This window comes from Tinamus guttatus, unplaced genomic scaffold (assembly GCF_059628265.1).
Source record: "Tinamus guttatus ecotype Peru unplaced genomic scaffold, ASM5962826v1 Tinamus_guttatus_pri_ptg000242l, whole genome shotgun sequence".
Classification (NCBI taxonomy): domain Eukaryota; kingdom Metazoa; phylum Chordata; class Aves; order Tinamiformes; family Tinamidae; genus Tinamus; species Tinamus guttatus.
Window position 1 is genome coordinate 5896306 of NW_028288776.1, and position 19700 is coordinate 5916005.

The 19700-nt window shown below is 43.4% G+C and overlaps 1 protein-coding gene across 2 annotated transcripts in view; it reads left to right on the forward strand.

Annotated features, from left to right (window-relative positions):
- The first annotated feature begins 1347 nt into the window (after positions 1-1347).
- ST3GAL3 (ST3 beta-galactoside alpha-2,3-sialyltransferase 3) overlaps positions 1348-19700 on the forward strand; it is a 169087-nt gene continuing 150734 nt past the window's right edge. For both annotated transcript variants that reach the window (XM_088526104.1, XM_088526105.1), the window contains exon 1: positions 1348-1491. In XM_088526104.1, coding sequence (XP_088382230.1) covers positions 1377-1491 — 115 coding nt within the window. In that variant the 5' untranslated portion in view covers positions 1348-1376. The remainder of the gene's footprint in view (positions 1492-19700) is intronic.

Consider the following 19700-nt stretch of genomic DNA (forward strand, 5'->3'; position numbering starts at 1 on the left):
AGTGTGGTGCAGTGCGGGGGTGGGTGGGCACAGTGTGGTGACTGGAGGAGCAGCGCAGTGCACCATGATGGCAGTGATGGCGCAGTGCTGTGCAGTGACAGCTGCAGTGCTTGTGCAGTGATGGGGGCTTGCAGTGTGGTGCAGTGATGGAGGGGGCTGCGCAGTGCAGTGAGGGGTGCAGTGCGGTGCAGTGAGGGGTGCAGTGCGGTGCAGTGAGGGGAGTGCAGCATGGTGCAGTGATGGGCGCAGAGCAGTGATCGGGGGGGTGTGGGGAGGGGGTGCAGCGCGGTGCAGTGAGGGGTGCAGTGCGGTGCAGTGAGGGGAGTGCAGCATGGTGCAGTGATGGGTGCAGAGCAGTGATCGGGGGGGTGTGGGGAGGGGGTGCAGCGCGGTGCAGTGACAGGTGCAGCGTGGTGCAGTGATGCATGTTGCAGTGATGGTGCAGCAATGATGGGGTGCAGTGACGGGTGCAGTGGTGGGAGTGCAGCGTGGAGCAGTGACGGGTGCAGCGTGGTGCAGTGACGGGTGCAGAGCAGTGATCGGGGGGGTGTGGGGAGGGGGGTGCAGCGCGGTGCAGTGACAGGTGCAGCGTGATGCATGTTGCAGTGATGGGTGTAGCAATGATGGGGTGCAGTGATGGGTGCAGTGGTGGGAGTGCAGCGTGGTGCAGTGACGGGTGCAGTGACGGGGGGTGTGCAGCGTGGTGCAGTGACGGGTGCAGTGATGGGGTCCAGCACGGTGCAGTGACGGGTGCAGTGAAGTGGGGGGGGGGGGGGGGGGTTGCCGCGCATGCGCGCCGCGCCCCCGGCCTGCCGCAGCCCTCCCGGAGGCGGCGGAGGGGAGCGCGGACCCCGGCGCTGCCGACCCCCCCCACCGCCGGGCGGCGATTGGCTGGGGGCGGCGCCCTCCGCGCGCCGCCATTGGCCGGAGGGTCCCGCTACGCGCGCGGGTGGGCGGTGCCGCGGCCCGCCCCGGAGCCCCATTGGCGGCCGCGGCCCCTCCGCGCGGCGGCCGCTCCCGCTGCGCCGGGGGCGCCATGGCGGCGCCCGCAGCCCCGCGCCGCGGCCACCGAGCCGGCGGCGGCCGGGTGAGCAGTGCGCGCGGCCCCGAGCGCGGCCCCGGGCCCGGCCCGCGGCGCTGCGCGGCGCTGCGCGGGGGGTGCCGCCCGTCGCGGAGCAGCGGAGCGGGCCGGGGCGCTCCGCGCGGCCTGCCCCGCGCCGCCCTAACGGCCGCCTCCCGGTGCGCTGCCCGCGCTGTGTCATCCGCGCGGCCCTAACGGCGGCGGCGGCGGCTCCGCGCGCGGCGCGGGAGGGCTGCGGCCGCAACGTGTCTCTCTCCCGTGCGCAGGTGCTGTAGGCGGGCGGCGCGGCGGGAAGATGGGACTGCTCGTGTTCCTGCGCAACCTGCTGCTCGCGCTCTGCCTCTTCCTCGTGCTCGGCTTCCTCTACTACTCCGCCTGGAAGCTGCACCTGCTCCGCTGGGAGGACTCCAGTAAGTAGCGGCCCCGGGGGCGCTGCGGGGGATGCGGTTAAGCCCAGGGCAGTGCTGGAGCGCTGCAGGGGCCGGGTCTGGGGTCGCCTAATGCGCTTTATGGCTTTGCTTTCCCGGCGGAGTGCAACAGCACGTTGGTGCTCTGCAAGGCTGGTGTTAGGGACTTCAGTTCTCACGGTGTATTTAGTTTGCGATTCCTAATAATCAAAATTAAGTAAGCTTGAGCACTATGGCTTTTGTTTTCTCATTCTGTCAGTACTTTCCTGGTATCCTTTGTTTTTTAGGGGAATATCCAATATAAGTGTTTTAAGTTTTTTTTTTTTTTTTTCTCCTCTCCCCCCTCTTTGCTGCGTCTTCATCTCCTTCTCTAGTCATATGGTACTGGTTGTCTTACCGTCTCACTTTGTCCTTCAGGAGTCTTTATCTTGGAGTCTTGGCGTTATCTGCCAAATATCTGTCATCTAAAGCAACATCTCACAACCTTTTCAAGTCTAGAGGGACATCCGACCTCATTGAATACAGTCCATGGATTGTACTGTGCAGTAATGCCACAGGAGATTTTAGCTGAGATCAGACATAAACCGAGCTTAGCTTTGAACACTTAGCTGCTGTTTTTATTTTAGCTGCTTTTCCATTCTCATGTTTATGTGTGAGGATTGTGTATTCAAAATATAAACACAAACAAGCAAGCAGTTCCCTTCCCCAACACAAATCATCCCTTTTTGGAGCTGTTCCAAGGGCTTTTTCAGATGTGTCACAGTGATGATCCAGTGCCCCTGGATCAGAGGCTGAGAAACGCTGGCCCAGAAGAATTGCTCTTCTGTCAGACCAAAAGCTGCCAGTCTGATTCCCTGTTCACTGCATTCCATTTCTGTGTGTGGTGCTAGAGGCTTCTGTTTCAATACACTTATTAAACTTAATCACTTTCCCACCTTTACGTGATGCATGTCTTTTGCTAAATGCTGTAGGACATTTGATGATGTAGAAATGCCTTTTGCGCTGATACAGTGACTTTGACAAGAGAACTGCTAAGATATCCTGTGCTAGAACAGGTATCGGAAGAGTGAGGTCACAAGATGGCAAACTTAGTGTCTTCTGGGCAGGGAATTTTTTTCTTTAGGGTGTGCTTGAGGCCCTGGAAGTGAAAATATTGGCTGGGACCTATTGAAAAGTAGTACCTTTGTCAGTGGCATGTGGAAAATACTTTCTGAGTGGAAATAAGGACAGAGTATAGCTAAAAGACCAACTTTGATGCATCTGCTACAACATGACAATACCTGTGTCCTTCCTTCATACCTGAACTTGTGTCAGGGCTTTCCAGGGCCCTGACAAGAAATGACTTCACAGCTTATGGGTCACCGTTGTTAGCCTGTGGAAGAGGAGCTTCACTGCTTGTATGCCACATGCCAAGGTGCAAGAATGGGGTCTAAATTTGTTTGGGTTTTGATTTTTTGAAGTGTATATGTCTAGTTCTAGGTGCATATGTTATTTTAAACACGGTCAGTTTCGTGTGGACTTGTGTGTAAATTTGTCTTTTTGGTACAATGCTGCAGTGTTGCAAATCTGTAGGCAAAGCAAGGTCAGTTTCTAGACACACAGTGTCCCTTGGCTTGCGAGGGGCCAGGGTGCTGCTGGGTTTTGATGCCCAGGACATTCCAGCAGGATAGGACAGGATCACCCCGAGCCGATGTCACAGCCGTTTTGTTAGCTGTATACCTCTTTATTTTCTTTTTTCCTTTGTGTCTGTTTTTTAAAATGTGTTCTCTTTTTATTCTTGGAAATTGAAATACTAAGTTTCTTGAACTAGTTTCTTGAACAAAGCCATGATACTGTTCTTAATACATGGCTTATTGTTCCTCATCAGATGCTGCCACTGAAAAGGAGCGATGGTGCAGCTTATCTTTTAGAAGTTTTTATGACTTGTGTCTCAAATACCTCATAAAGATCATCAAAATGTTTCTGTAAACGGCAGTCTTGTAAGCAGTTATGCAGGAATTCTAGATGTATCCAGTAATATTTTAGTTATTGCCTAATTTTTCATGTGAGAAATTTATACACAATTTAAATACAAATAAAAAATATTGAGAAGCTCTGTATTAAGAGTTAATGATAAGCTTCTATAAATAAGAATTCGGAAGTTAACAATTGACAGACAGAAAGGAAGTTGCTTATTTGCTGTGATTAGGCTTCTGAGCATATGTAATATGGAACTGTGTATAATGGTGCAATTATACCTTCTTTTCTTTTTCTTTTTTTCTCCCCTTCCCTAGTGGGAAATTTGCACAATTCAGTGCATAAAATAGATTGTGCTTGATGACTGTCATTATTTATTTCTGCATATTTCAGTGTGTGCCTTTATGTCTGATATGATAATGCTGGTATTCAAAGGGCCAGAAATAAATTGTTTGCTAGTTCTTGAGCGTTTAATGATCCAAGAGGATTTCTTTTGGTTTTGGAGTATTTAATGATCTGAGAATATTCATTTTGTATTTAAGCCGTCTTCTTATTAAATTATTTTCTCTTCTTTTGTGATCATTGCCTTTATTCTGTGCAACAGTGGCTCCCTAGCTTTCGTATTCATCTTTTCTCTGCTCCATTCTTCGTGCTAGTGGAAGCATGAAGCTAAGCTAGAGCTGACATCTGATGCTCTTGCAATCTCTTCAGAGATTGCGGTTTTAATAAACTTGACTCCTTCCATATTGGGCACAAACAAATTTGTCATGTGATACTTTTAAATATATATTTTTTTTACTTCCTGCGTGTGTGTTTTTCTTTGTTAATGTTTTTGTTCGTTTGTTTTTTTTCTCTTACTAATTTGGAATATGTCTTGTGTACATTGTTGTTATGGATGTATACAATTGGTAACTCCATAAGGAAGCTAGTCATGCTGAGACTTGCATGTTTGTGTATTCAGCTCCTAAAGTAAATTAATGGATAAAATATGTTGTTTATCACTGCTTCCGACACCTCCAGGAAAGGAGGCTGGACTTCTGGATGGAGTGAAAGATGCACGTGACAGTTTTCTGTTGTGTCCCTTCTTAATTTCAAATTTGTCCTCCTTGACCAATGCCTTAGCGAGTTTTGAGAGATTGTTCTCCTTCATGTGGAACTGCACACCTTGCCAAAACAGAGGAGAGCAGAAAGGAATGAATTCTCTGAGGCTTATCTTCCCTCTGACAAGAATAGATGGAATTCAGCTGTTGCCAACTAATTACGGTTGAATTAAGTTCAGCTGCATCTCCCATTCAAGACAAACCTCTGGTGACTGTTGCCCCTTTCTTACCCTTGCACTAGGGAGTGTGTGACTGCGATTCTTGCTTCGTGTTTGTGCTGATACACGGTTACTCTCAGGGCAGTGGTTCAGCACAGCATGCAGAGCCATGGATGCTGCAGGGGTTGCGAGTTCTGGTGGTCACTGGGAAAATATGAGTAGTGTTAGGGTAAGGTAAGCTTTCAGTTTTCCTTTTTCCTTCTTTTTTTTCCTGTATTTCTTTGATGCAGACTGGGTCTCTGGTGAGAGTGGCAAGAGTTGTACACCTTGTACACCTTAAGAGTTGCCTGTTCCTCCTGCATAGGGATTGCTGACAGGCAGTGCAGCCCTCCATTCGAGTGCTGGGTCTGAGGTGTGCTGAGGGTATAGAAATGGCCATCTGGTGTAGGATATGAGGAAAGAAACAAGGTTGCTATCAGATTTAGCTATCCTGCTCGTTCTAGAAAGACCTGGGAGGAGCAGCTAATTGTAACTCTGCTTATTATGTTTCTAAATGTTGAGTTTCTAGGGACAACTTATGAAATAATGGCAATGACAGGAGCAGACGTGAAGGTATGAGACACGCACTGCAGCATCTTTCCTAAGCACTCTTTTTTTTTCCAATGCCTTTCAAGATTCTGATGCACTAGGCTCTGAGGAGGAAGGAAGGTGGTATCTATGCAATAACACATAGGAAGGTGTGCTGACATCTCTGGAGAGCAGAGTAAGAGAGGGAGTCTCGCTGACGGCGCCCCTGGGTTTGCTTCGTCAGCGTGGAAGAGTGCACTTTACCCAGAACTGTAAAGGACAGAGTATAGTCATGTTAAAACTCCACGCTGATGCTTGTTACTTAAGCTCGTGTGCATGTAGAGCTGATTTTGCAATTTAGGAAATGAGTGGGTGGTAAAGAGTAATGCTTCTATTAAAAATGTCCTAGTTATGAAAATATTGGACTCATTCTCCCAAGCTAGCAATTTTTCTACTGGTTTGACTTCTGAAGCTATTGGAACATACCTGGCACAAGGGCAGCATGTGAGACTCTTTTCCTGCTCTCTGTTGTATTTCTGTGTGTATTAGCATAGAATTATTACAAAGTATATATATGGATACTTTTTCCAGAATTTAATATGATTTGTAACTATATTTGTAAATATAGACAGCGAGCTTCTGAGTTTGAACGTGGTTCTGGTAACAGTTTCTGCTGGGTGCTTGAGGAAGTCACTACTCTTTAATCTCTTTTCATCTCTTGCACAGGGATATTTCCAACTCTAGTTTTGGAAAGGCAGATAAGAGAGATAAAGCTATGAGAACGTGTGTGTGTTGTTGTTTTTTTTTTTTTTTTTTTTTTTTTTTTCCTTAAAGGTATTTTAGGACCTTTATCCTTTTTATGCTTTTTCTTAATGTCTGTTTCTATGGGAACCAGAGAGACATGCAAACAGGCAAAACTGACTCACTTCTGCTTGCAGGTTTTTGGTCTGCTTGCATTTCTATGGAAACCAGTCTCATGGCAAATAAGGATAAGTTAATGAAAAAAATAAATCTATGTCTTTACTATAACTGCTGATTTTATCTCATTCAAATTGAAATAGTATTTTTGTTAAGTTTGGTATTAAAATATTCCTGGGAATAAATCAATACTGATGAAATTAATTCTTGCAGGAGTTTGGGCTGTGCACACTTTCTTGTGTGGATGAAGCTCACAGTCTGTGTGGTTGAATGTATTTGGGTATTACTGCAGCATCTTGAGTTAGCGGCGGCGTTGTTTGCCCTCTGTCAAGGCAGGTGACCTTGTGTACACTGGCATCTCATTTGTCTCCATTCTGTTGTTTATTGGGTAACAGCTGCTGTGAACAGCGAGGCCAGAGACTAATTTGTTGGTGCAGAGGGACGGGTGCTACCTTCCCATGCGGACCTGCTTTGCTGGTTGTCGCTGTCATTCGCCCCCTTTGCCCACAGGAGGGGATGTAGGAGCCCTCCTTGATGTTTGCAGCATGGTTTTGAGAGCTTAAACCACTGATAAAAGTGCTTTGAGCTAATCTGGCTGAATTTGTGGTGAGGTGACTGAGGGAGCGTGCCCTTTGATTTTTTTTTTTTTTTTTTAAACTGCAGAATTATGGAATTTTCATCCCTCTGTGGCGAGGGGTATCAAGCAAGTGCTGGTGTTATGTAACCCTACCAGCTACTCTGTGTCTATCACCATGGCCTTAGGGCTTCCTGTTTCTTCTTTACAGCAGACTTTGCTGCTTGTGCTGCTTCCCAGACTGAAAAACTTGACTTTGTGGGTATTAACTTCTTTAAAAAAATGTTTTGGAGTTTCCTTGCAGTACTGTAAATTTCCTGAAATGATTCTTGTTCTGCTTTGCAAGAGGAGACTGGGAGCAGTGTTGAGATGAGTTAGTGTGGAATGGAGATGGTTTCTGGGCAACACGTTTTTCAGCACTGTGTTCACAGAAAAGAGGATCATCCACCATAGCTAGTACTGTTAGTTTCTTGGTTTCAAGCTGAAGTGGAACATTTCAGCCTGGTAGAGGATTCTTAGTAAGGTTAAGCTAGTTCACCAGGCAACTGCTTTTATGCATCTATTTTACATCTTTGTTTCCAATATTGACTGTTGCCCTGCTAACATTGCTATCTGTTTTGAACATTTATTACAAAAAGTGCTCTTAAGGATACTCAGAACCCTAAGGCACCTGAAAAGTAGCAGAGATCTCTAGAATGTATAGCTAGATAAATATTATGAGAGTTTTCTAAATATTTTTTGTCAATTCTGGTGCAATTATATTATTAACAGAGACTATAAACAATTGAATAAGTGAAGCAGGCCTTAAACTTGTAACATATCAAGCACTTCTCTGCAAATACAGCGCTGAAAAATGTGTTGCCCAGAAATTATCTCCATTTGGGTTACTTTGTGCTTTCTCGTAGCCTTTGTCAACAAGGAGCTTGGCTAAACTGAAATTCCTGAAACCCAGGAAATTCAGTTGAGGTGGTATCTTGCACAGCTATAAGGTGCCAGCTCCTTTCCTTGGCAGGAGGCGGATGAGTTAGCTCTTCATAAGTCTTGCTGTTTGATGCAGCCGTGTGGCTCTCGGAGAGAAGAGAAAGTGAATCAGAACTCTTAAGGTCTGTGAAAGAGTTAACCCCCCAAATTCAAGAGTGCCTCTCTAGCAGTGCACTTTGAGAAGGTGCTACTGTGCAAGGTAGGCTGAGAAGATAAAGGGAACAAAGAGCTTCTTTTTTTTTTTTTTCCTGATCTGTTACTGTGTATCTAGTGAAATTTCCAATGCTACTTTACAGCCACATGTTTCTTGAAGTTTTGCTTTCTCCAGGGCTTTCTAGTACTGCAGTATTATTACAGTGCAGGACAAAACTGTGGGGGCAATGGGGAAATGATGCATGACAGAGTCCATGAGGGAGAGCACAAACTTATCATTGCCAGGTCTTGGAATTAGTCTGCAGGGAGAAAATGCACTGGTAGCTCTTCCAGCCTAGAAACCTGAAAGGATGGGAGTAATGAAAGGGTATTAGGAACAGGGCACCCCAAGTACTTGGTTGCAGTATGAGGAATAGCTGTAATGCTCTGCTGGTACTCATTTTTGTTTCATTTTTATATTACTTCTGAACTTATGTTGACTTTTAACCTAACCACAGCAAGGTGCAAGAATACTTCCCCATTCCCTATGCACATTTGTATCTTAATTTTACATCTGAAAACAGGCAGGTGCAGTTGCCTCTCTCGACAGCAGCAGTCTTGCAGTGTTTGGGACCCCTTATTCAGGCCTTTGCACTTCCCCCTCTCTCCTTTTTTTGTGGCTAGCGAGTAGATGCAATTGAGGAAATTATGCAGATCAAAAAGAGAATGTGGTTTTGTTTTGCTCAGTTAACCTGAGCTTAGTGTTTTCACACTCTTCATTTAGTCACCTGGTGTGCGTTTCTCCCTGTCCTTCCCAAACCTGGGAAGGCTGCGTTCCTGCGGCTTCTGATGGACAGACTGGGGCACTGCTGACGAGGGTCAGCAATCGATGGCTTCCAGGCAGCTGAAGTTTTATCTCCTGAGGCAGGTTTTCAGAAGTCCAAGTGAGCGGCTGCCTGTGCTCTGGAAGGAGCCGTGCAGTGCGAGCCCTTCACCCTTCTCGTCCTGGTTCAGCGCAGCGGCTTGCAGAGGTGAAAGGATTCATTCATCTCTGCTCACCGGGAGCACCTTAGCAGTCAGTGCAGCTGCAGACAAAACCTCCCTGTAAAGGCTGTCTCTTGCATATGAGTGAGTGGTTCTCTGCCTTTGCTATCTCTCACTGTGCTGTCTCCTAGGGGCATGCGTGCTCCTGTGGCCTGTAGCCATTACAGAAGTGGCTTTTCTCCTTTAAACTATTTCTGTCTGTTTGGAAGCTCCACCCTGTCACTTGTTTGATAGAACAGATCACAGATTTTATCAATCTGCTTTAATACAGATTTGGATTATAGACCTTTAATGCAGCTGTGGCCTTTTTCATGCTGGGCTCAGCTTTGCATCAGTTCTGCTGTTGATAGGGTAATAACTTCTGGCAGAAAGGAAGTTGTGGCTTATCTTAAGGTGGGCAGCTATTTCTGTTATGGTCTTCTGACTGTAGCCTCAGGACCGTGTCGGTTACACTTAGGGATGCTTTGCGGAAGAGAGATTTTCTAAGTTGTTATCTTTTTCTGGTGCTTGTGTCAGTGTAACAGCTCGTTTTTTCTCACAGCAGTCTGAATCTGCGTCACTGTGTCAGGCTGAGGCCACAAACCAGCCAAACCTGGGGGTGACTTGCAAGGAGAGTGGAACTGGGTCATGAGACTCCTTGTGAATTATGCATTCCTTCTGGAGTTCAGAAGGGATACAACAGGCACCAAGCAAAGACTCGTACTGTGCACACCCTGAGTAGGTATTTGAACCTGAAATACTTCTTTTCGAGGTACTCCTTTGAGCCACATCATGAGTATATTGCTTGCTTGCACTGTTTTCTTGAGAATGTAGTAGTTCATGAGCATAATAACCAAAATCTAGGCAGGTATTAAACCTACAAGATATTTTGTAACCAGTTCATAATATTGTTGAATTACTAAATGACTGGACAATCAAAGCCAGGCATCTCTGAGAGTCATAGTGTAGTTTTTCTTGCTCTGTGACAAAAAAGAAGAATCAGTGTGTTAAAGTTAGCTATTTGCCTTTTAAAAGCTTTAAATTTATATATTGTTTTTCTTCTTTTGAATGATACCCGAATCCTTCCTCCTGTAACTCAATTCTTGCTATAATATGTAATATTTTTGAAAGCTGTTTTCCCTGTGAATTTCAGTGTAAGGAAAATGTTAAGTGCAGCGAGTTATACCCCCTTAATACTGTGATGTGCAAGGTTAACATTAGCTATAGGGAAACTTAAATAGACCTGACCCAGGAAGGCAGAGGCACAGGAAAGGGAAGTTATTCCATGTTACAGCTGCTCAAAAGCAGAGCTATGAATAGAAAAAAAAAGTCTCTAGGCTCTTGGTCCACTTTGCCAAATGAGGCTTTCTCTCCCATAAGAGGCATCCCGTGCCTGGATGGCTCAGGAGAGCTATAGCGGGAGCTGCTGAAGATGCCTCAGTGGAAGAGCCTTAAGGCCCTGACTGAGCAGCTGCAGCAAAGGCGTCGTGGTTTCCAGCCGCGCTACTATCTCAACTGTCTTGTTCTTCTAAAGGCAGATTTTTTTTTTATTAACAGGAAAGAGTATTTTTTTTCCTTCCATACTCATATGCAGAGAACTCTTTTCTTCTATTTGCACTTGAAAAAAATATTTCAGGCACAGAGCGAGCCTCTGTTCAAAGGGTGAAAAACAGCTTTTCAAAAGGGGAATAATGGAACAGTTCAGGCATTTTTAACTATAGGAGTCACTTATGCTCCAGGTAAAATTAGAAATCTAATTATGATGAGTTTAGTTGTTAAGAGTTTTCTGCCGTCTGAGACTTGCTCCTTGCAATTATATCGTGCTCCAAGTGGAGCACAGCTGGTTCTCCGTTATATTGCTAGGAAATGAGTAATGCTGTTTTTTTCTGCTAGTGCTGTTGCTGTAATGTCTGTTCAGAAGTGTCTTATTTGAACACTGGAAGAGCTTTTATTATTTTTAAATGTGACTTGTTATTACAATCATATCTATTTTACTTATGAACTATTATGTTTGGGTCCAATACCTTATTGTGAGCAAAAACCTGAGTTAATCAATATAAAAGTTGTAATTTGAAATCTGGTGAAAAAAAATGTGTTAATATTGCTTCTGATTTCCTGATTTTTTTTTTTTTTTTTTTTTTTTGTAATTTATGTAATACTTGAGGATGATTCAGATGTGATTTGAATATTCCCTTACTTTGGAAAGTTGAGTTTGCACATTGAGAAATAACCCTTATTTGCAATAAGAAAATATGAAAGCTGTAATACAGTATAATATTTTATTTGTTTGTTGCATATTTCATTTCATACAAAGTTAGATTTGTAGTTATGGTATATTATATTATTTGAGGAATAATAGCTTGTGCTTTTCTGGATAGAGACCATAACTGTAAAAGGACAGCATTTAGGTTGTTGTTTCCTGACTTTTGAGTGATTCAAGTGTCAGCGTAGCTATAAAACTTGACACAGCTTGAAGACAGCTAAGTACTTTGTACTAGGTACTCTCCTGTGCAGGGTATGTTTCCTACCTCTAAGATGCAGAATGAAGAAATCTGCTGTTTTACGTTGGTCATTTCAGAAAATGACAGTCGAAACTGAGAGAAATTGTTAGATGATTAACAAAAAATGTCAGGTATCTCACTCGTTGTTGGCAGGCTTCTCTCTCTTCTGAAAACGTAAAGAAAGAAATGTTTCTGTGAGCTCTTTTTCAGTAATTTTAAGATACTTTGATTTTACTTAAACATGATCGTATTTCCAAAGGATTTTTTAAAAGGCTTGTATAGCTTATATTTATTAAAAACAAAGCAAAAAAGCCTGTGTAGTAATTGCTCTAATTGCTGTTTTTGGCATAAAGCTGCTCTGCAGTGGTATTCCTTGCTTGGCAGTCCTGCGTGTGTGAGTCTTTGCAGGAAAGGAATTACCCCACCACATAGCTTTCCTTATTCTTTGTGCATGGTGCCTTATCCTTTGGTCATGATGTTAAGTAAGTTTGTAATGGTTTTCTTTTTTAAAGTTTGTTGTTGTTGTTTTTTTTTTTTGAAAAAAGTGTTGCAAAATAGAATCAAAATTGAAAAATTTTGCATTGCTTGGTTAGAAGAGCTGGGCAGAACTGTAGGGATGCTGACCCTGCAGTCTGTGGGGTGGATGTGGAGAGTCATCCATGTCGCGTGGACGACTTTAGCCGGCTGGCGATGTCTGCTGGCAAACGGCTCCCGCCAGGAGCTCCGCGACACGGACGTGGACCTTGGCTGCTGCCCTGTCCCTGCGAATCGCTACTTCTTCCTGCCCGAACAGTCCCTCTTTGTTTTATCCTTGGATTCTCTTAACTCTTTCTGCGGCTTAGGTGCTTTGATCTATGCCAAGACTAAGAACGTGCCCGGGCAGGCAGTGTCCAAGGAGTTACGGGGTGCCCCGCAGGAAGGGCCCCTGCGGAGCCGCACGCGCAGCCCCTGCTCCTCCATCCCAGGCGCGCTGGGGAACGGGTGCTGTGAACTGGAGATGCGTGTGAAATCAGGCCTCCCCTCACTCATACACACAGCGCTCGAGGAGCTGGGGGTTTTGCTGCGCAGGAGGCAGGTCGAAACGCCCAACACGGCGTTCCCGGTACGCGTCCTCGGTGCGTGGCGAGGCCGTGGCGCGCGGGCGGGCGCCGCTTGAGGGCAGCAGATCCCTTCGGCTCCCCACGCGCTCCACTGCGTGGGGGTCGAGGTGGTGCGTGTTGAACAAATGGATTAACAGCACAGGGTGCTTCTCTCCTGGGCAGTTATGAAATGGCAATTGCTATTGCCTGGGTAAGCCTTAATAAATAGAATCAAAAACTGCTGGAGTCATATTTGCTTTTAGATGAACTTTGGAAGGAACTTGGTATTTGCCATGTCTGGTCCTCTACTTTGGCACAGACGATTTCATTAACCGATCAAGTCCTGTCCTGTGACTAGCTCTATTATTATTATTTTATTTTATTTTTTAGTTGTTTTGATTTTGGATGGGGGGAAAAATCTTATTTATAATGCATATTCCCTGAGCATCAGGGGGGAGTGGGAGAAAGCAAGATTTGGAGGTACTAGACTGGTGTTACTGCAGAGGGGAGGACAGATAGGCAAATCAAAACTGGGTTCTCAAAGGATTTTAGTTACTTTGAGTATTTACAGAAAAGCTCATTTTATTTAAGAGACTTCTGGCTGGTTGAGGAGAAAGAAGAAAAATTGTGGCTATGCAGTCTAACCTCATGGGTGGTTAACATAATGAAAACCTCCATTCTCCTAATCCTGAGATCCTCCTTGCAGGCAGTGAAGCAGGGAGGGAGATTAAAGAATGAAGGACACATTGGGTAATTTGAATTGCTTATCACCAGGTAGGATTCATATGGGAGTCAAAGACCAAAAATGCTGAAGGTCCCTGCACAGTGAAGTATTTATCACCTTTAAACCACTGCTGCTGTAGATAAATTCTAATTTCAAGGATTTTAAAGAGAAGCAAAATATAAGTTGAAGGCAGATGAGTCTCTTATTATACAGTTGAACTGGTCTATACTTCTTTCATGTTCTTTGGAAAGTCTGTGTAGATGAGTTCTACAACCCTGTCCTGCTAACAGCCTGGCAGGAGAACAGCTGTATCTGCTCAGATCAGAGCTCTATCCAGGATAGTGCCTTTGGAAGGGCTAGAGGGGTTAGAAAAAACACTATTTCTCCATCTTACTTTATGTTAAAACTAAGGGGGCAAAGAACACTGTGAAATAATTGATTTTTATCAAAGTGTCTAGAAAGGAACAGAACAAAGTGAAAGGCAAAAAGTGCTTAAAAAAAGAGTAATTAAAAAGGACCTAGTGTGCTGAATGTTTAATTCATGGTAGCCTATATGATGGCATTCAAGAATTTACTGGTGTTCAACAAGGGACTGGGCATCTACGTAGAGGGCAGTTACACTTAGGATGTCTGACTAATGACAATTTTGAAAAGCCCCTTTTGGAAGGGGGATGAATCTTTCTTCAAGGTATTAAACTACATACAGGTATGCGGTTACTTAAATTTTCTTCCCACCGTGTGTGTGGTTTGTTTTTGTTTGTTTTGTTTGTTTGGGTCTTTTTTTCTTATTTTGATCAAAGGATATCTTATAAGCTTGAGCAGAAGCTGTGATTTATTTTATATTTTGTTAATTTTTTCCTCTCGCCTAATCTTCCAGTATTTTTGAATGCTTCCAACAGGAGACTGTGTCTTGCCATCTCATGTTATTAGGCTCCACATCTACACTTTAGGAAACCTATTCCAAATTCCTGCACTTGCATATGTGTCCTAAGTTGTAAGCACCTGAAAGATTCAGTGCACATATGTTGTTTCTTTGAAAGCAGCTAATCTCTGTACTGCTTAGGTTTGCCTGTAGTAACTAGTGATATGACATGAGCTTGAAGATGAAAGTAGGTTTATTTTATCAAAGTGGGGTTAAATTTGGGATTAGACTTGAAAAAAAATTACTGTCTGCCTCTTTATTCTGTTACTTAAAGCTGGATCCTTTTCCCTTCTTTCTCATTTGAATTTTTTTGTGTTTTACTTCTGAGTCTCTTTAGCCATTATCTTTGCAGTTTTAGTAGTAAAAAAAAAAAAAGAGCTCATTTACTATATACAGCTTCAGTGTACTTTTGCACTCATGTGCACACAAACATAGCCTGTATAAGGTGGAAGAAAAAAATTCCATTCTGCTTTGTGTGTCTAGAAAGTGGAAATCCAAAAAGGCCAATTCTTACATTAGGTAACCTTATTAAGTAATGTTATTGTGCCTCTTCTTTTAAGCTAGAAAGAACAGGATGCTATGTTTATTTTCAAAATATATTTTTATGTAAATATTTAAAAATCTTAAAATGTCTTTCACTTTTTTTTTTCAGTGCTTTTAAGAATAGTGTTTGTAAATCATAGGATGGTTCTGCTTGGAAGGAATATCAGGAGGTCTGTAGTCCAACCTCCTGCTTAAAGCAGGATTAGTTATGAGATAAACCCAAATTACTTGGACCCTTGTCCATTCAGCCTTTGGAAACCTCCAAGGATGGAGATGGCACAACCCCTTTGGGTAACCTTTTTAAATGCTTTTCTTAATGGTGAAAGATGTTTGTTTTGTCTTTGTGTTGATTTGTTTTCTTACATCCCATCTGAACCTCTTGTCTCTCATCGTTCCACCATACATCACTACGAAGAGCCAGACTGTTGCCTTGGTGGCCGTGTGTTGAGTCTGGATGGCTGCTCTTGGTCCTGCCAAATCCTTCTCCTCTTCTCCAGATGAAGCAAGGCTCGTTTGCACGGTTGCTCCTCCCAGGTCCCGTGTTAGCATCCTAATATTTAATCGTGTTCACAATCCTTGGTTTGTTTGTAGCACACACATGATGTATTAATACAGAAAACTTGTTGTCATTTGAAGGTGGGTGGCTTTTTTTCCCTGAACATTTTCCTACTTTGTATCTGTTAAATCATCGTACATACTTTATTTTATATCATCCTCTGTTTAAAGCATCTATTGATTGTGTCTCTGAGCATTTGTTGCACGGGAGGTGGAGGTAACTGTCTTGGGGCTTGCTGAAGAAATGCCAGATCCATCCAAGAGCCTTCATGTGCAGTGTGTGATATTGCAGGTACGGCAGCAATACAGGCAGTAGTGGTGCTACCATAAAGGCCTCTTGCTTCTGAAGAGGCTCAATCCAAAAGCACTTATTGACCATACATACAATACAGACCATAAGGATGATCAGAAAAATGGAGACTTTAATGAACAGATACTCTGTGTGACCTGTTGCACTGTGTTCTACCATCCCAGTGACAAACTTTTCCTTAATGTCCACCTTGAAGCTACAAGACTGCAGCTTGCAGCTGCTGTTCCTGCCTTCCACTGAAAGACGTAAAGAATTCAGGGCATCGTGATGGGTATTGGGAATGTTTTCTATGTATCTATGTGTTTTTTCTTTTTTTTTCTTCTCTATAAATGTAATTGCAGATAGAAAGTGAAACAGGGAGGGCTGTGAGAGAAGGAGTCTATTTCAAGTTAATCAGAGCTCTACCTTGAAGTTCCAGAGCCAAACATGAGAGAGTTGGTGAGGAAAAGGCAGCAGCTGTTCGCGCAACACCAGTAATTTAGGCTGTGGGTGCTTGACATCAGCTATTTAGTAAGCTTGGAATTACAAAGGGCTGCTTGGAAGAGGAGGCTGTTACAGGCTGCTGTGTAATCAGACGTCAAGGACTGGGGTGAGGATGACGTGTGATTATTGGTTCCGTCTAGAGAAGACCCAAAATAGCTGGGTTGAATGGGAGCGCTGCTGCCTTAACTTCTTTCAGGGTTGCCAGCTGTTAATGATAGGCGAGTCTGCATTGCAACTAAAAATAAGGAGATGCTTGAGCATTGAACGCAGATTAGAACTTGCAAATTTGTATTTGCAAGAATACAAAGGAATAGTGTTTGTAAATCATAGGAGAAAGGAGAAAAGGATGGTTGCAGTGTGTTGCATTCAAAAGGAAAAGCATCCTTAACGCTTTCCTTGTGTACTTGATGCTTTCCTTGTATGCTTGTGTTTTGTTTTAGGGATTCCTTTGACCACCCTTTACTGGGTATTCCATCTTTCTGCTCTTCCTTTTCCAAGTCCCTCTAGTTCTGCAGTTTATAACACAGTGCAAACATTATTTCCAGACTCTTCGTGAGGCAGGATTTTTTTTTAAAGATGCACAATAAAGAAGTTAGATCTCTCCCATTAATTGCCTTTTTTTTTCTCTCTGAACTCTGAGGTATAGGTACATGTATGTTGATGTTGCCCATAGCCTAATACATTGCTAATACATATACCTTTCTTTTCAGTTTGTAGTGACTATGCCAAGTTACAGTAGTTGTCTCTTCACAGCAGAGCTGCTCTTTGCCCTTCAAAGATGAAATTTCTAAAATGTGCAAACCAAAGATCAGTGATTTTCTGATCATTAGTAGAAATACCATAATTGTTTCTTTCCCCAAGAGTCAAAAACTCAATATATTCCTCTTCTAAACTCTTCTCTCTTAAAATAACTTCCGTCACTTCCTTTTAGCATGTGCCAGTGTGTGCTTTATAAAACATTTAATTAAAAATATTGTATTTGCTGTTTCCTCTGTCTGTGTCCAGCGGGAGCTATTGGAATGTTTCCAGAAGGCTTCATTTTGTCTTGATTGCTGGTGATTCCCTTCTTGCATCCTGTGCTGTGTGAAGCCTCATCTCTGGAATGCCTGTCTGGTCCCATAAAATATTTTGGGAAATGTGGTTATATGCTATCACATGGGGTATATAAATCCTCTGCAACTGCATGTTGGATGTGCTCCTCTCAGGGTTATAAACATGTGCAGACTCTTGTAAATTATAAGCTCCATCTTGAAGATAGGAATAAGTGCAAGCTGGTCGGTTTAATTTTCTCTTCTCTCCCATGCTGTTTGCTCATCCACGGCCAACACTTTAGCCTGCTCTGATGAGAACAGACTTGAACATGTCTCATGTTTATAGATAAGAGTTGGGTAATTGTGCTTGGGAGAAAGCAGTTATATTACTGTGATTGGAATCACTTGAGTTGGATTGAAAAAATCTGGCTTCTGAGATGAGCCTTCTATTACTGCTGCCCTGGGTGAAACTTAATTTCTTAAAGGAAAAAAAATAGAAAAGCACTAAGAGCAGGAAGGTGTGAAAATAGTCAACATGCCTGACCAATCTGCAGGTAGTGAGGGGACACTGTTAAGCTCCAAAATATTTAATAAGATACTAACAACTTCTGTGTATTTTAGTAGTGCCAGTTTCCCAGTGCTTCCATCTGTGTCCTCCTGGCTTCTGTCTCTGTCCCAGCTCTTCCCTGGCATCCAGAAACATGTGGGAGTGATAGCTGGAACTGTGGAGCTTTCCAGCTCTATAGCTGCTCAGTTGCTCTCTAAGGTACTGGAAGCAATATTTGATTTACAACCGGACTGTACTATATTTTTGTTTGTGTAGATTAAAATACTTAATTTCTAGTGACATTTATTTCCTTGGTTATCTGATCTTAAATATTGCTACCTATTTTAGAGGCATTTTTCTTAATGAATGGCTGCTTAAAATGTTTTCCTTTACTAAAAAATGTAGAAAATAGCCTTGGAAAGAACTGCAAAGGGATTTTGTGCAAGCCTTGAGAAACAGTATTTTAAGCTAATTTTACAGCAACTTTTGTCAAAATTACTCTCTATTAGTGCTTAATTATTCTCTCCTTTAGCTTTATTTTTCCTAATGTCTCATCTAATTTGCTTTGGCTGCAATTTAGGTCAATTGCAAGTATTTCTTGTCTCCTTTTTTCTCAGCATATATTTATGTCAGCTGACAAATTTGTCAGTTTTGTTTTCTTCAGGGTCAAGTTTTCTACTCTTTCTCTGTGGAATAAATTTTCTAGTCTCCAATCACTCTTGCTGCTCTTTAGACTCCAAAATTCATGTTCATTTTGGAGTGTGGTACCCTGCACTGCCGCAGTATTTCTTTTAGTGTGGCTTGCAGGTCTTAGTCCTGTTCACACTTCTTCATTGAAGGTGCTGGGGATTCATCATCGACGATGACTTCAGGTCAGCCTGCTGTTCACTGGTAACGCATTATAACGCCTGCAGGTTTAAATCCTGTGGGAAATACTGCCCACTTGCTCTTGTGGCACTAATGCAACATGTTCCTTGATGGAAACAACAGGGTATGAGGTGTGAGGCAGGGTCAGTGCCCAGACCTGCTGCGGCAGGTTGTGAGGAGCAGCTTTTGGGGCTGCGCAGTGTGTGCCCCATGGCAGTTGCTCCAGGGCGTTATTGGTTCATCCCGAAAGAAATTGGCTCGTCTGCACTGTTGAGCTCTTGTGGCCCTTCTTAAGGAATTGTCTTCAGTTCTTCTGAGGCTTGAACGCTCTGTCATATTCCAATGAAAAGAGTGGTCTATGGAAAAGAAATAGATGGACATCTTAACTCCAAACCCACCTTTCTGTTGGGAAGAAACAACTTTTTGCAGGAAGCTAGACAGTGAGCAAGCTATGGAGGTGGTGTTGATGCATCAGGTGTCACCGATGGTCAGGGACGAGCTTCACCTTGTGCTATTCTGTTTTGCATCAGTAGAGGGTACTCTTGTTGTGAGATACAAAAACAGTTTTTCTCAGCTTGAGTTTTTTTGTTAGTCCTACTGTGTTGCTCGCTGGAGCTGTTGACAGGTTATCGCACAGTCATCTTTGGATCACCTCCTGGCCTTTCCATCCATTTATGGTCTTGCTAAGTAGTTCTGTGGACAATTGCTTAATTTTGTTAGATCAGCATTAATGTGTTCTCATTATTTTCAGTGCTACAGAAAGAGTTTAAAAGAGGGCTTCTCTGATAGGGTTTGTTTTTCCATCAGTGTAGTGGGAAGACCATTTCTTCTATGTTCTAGGTGAGGCATTCATTGCCCTGGACCACTTTCCAGGGAGTTTTTCTTTCATAGGTGAAGCTGAAGTAGGAAAAAAGAACAGGATTGATCTGGGGACAACATTGCAATTGTTCCATCTCTTTTGGTGACTAGCTGTACAACAGCAGCCTTTCCTCTGCTCTGTTATTTGCCACATTCTTACATGGTCTCTGGCCTCTGTTCGCTGCAGAGCTGTGTTTTATTTGACTGTTGACAGGTGTGCAGTTATTCAGGGCCTGCTTTTAAGGAATGTTACCGCTTTGCCAGCAGATCGTTTGAGTTCTGCAGAAAGGACTTGGGCGTTCCAGAGCTCAGACTCTAAGGGTATAGTTACACGAGTATGTTGATTTTGGTAGCAAATGTGCTCTAAGTAACTGTAGTTGTAT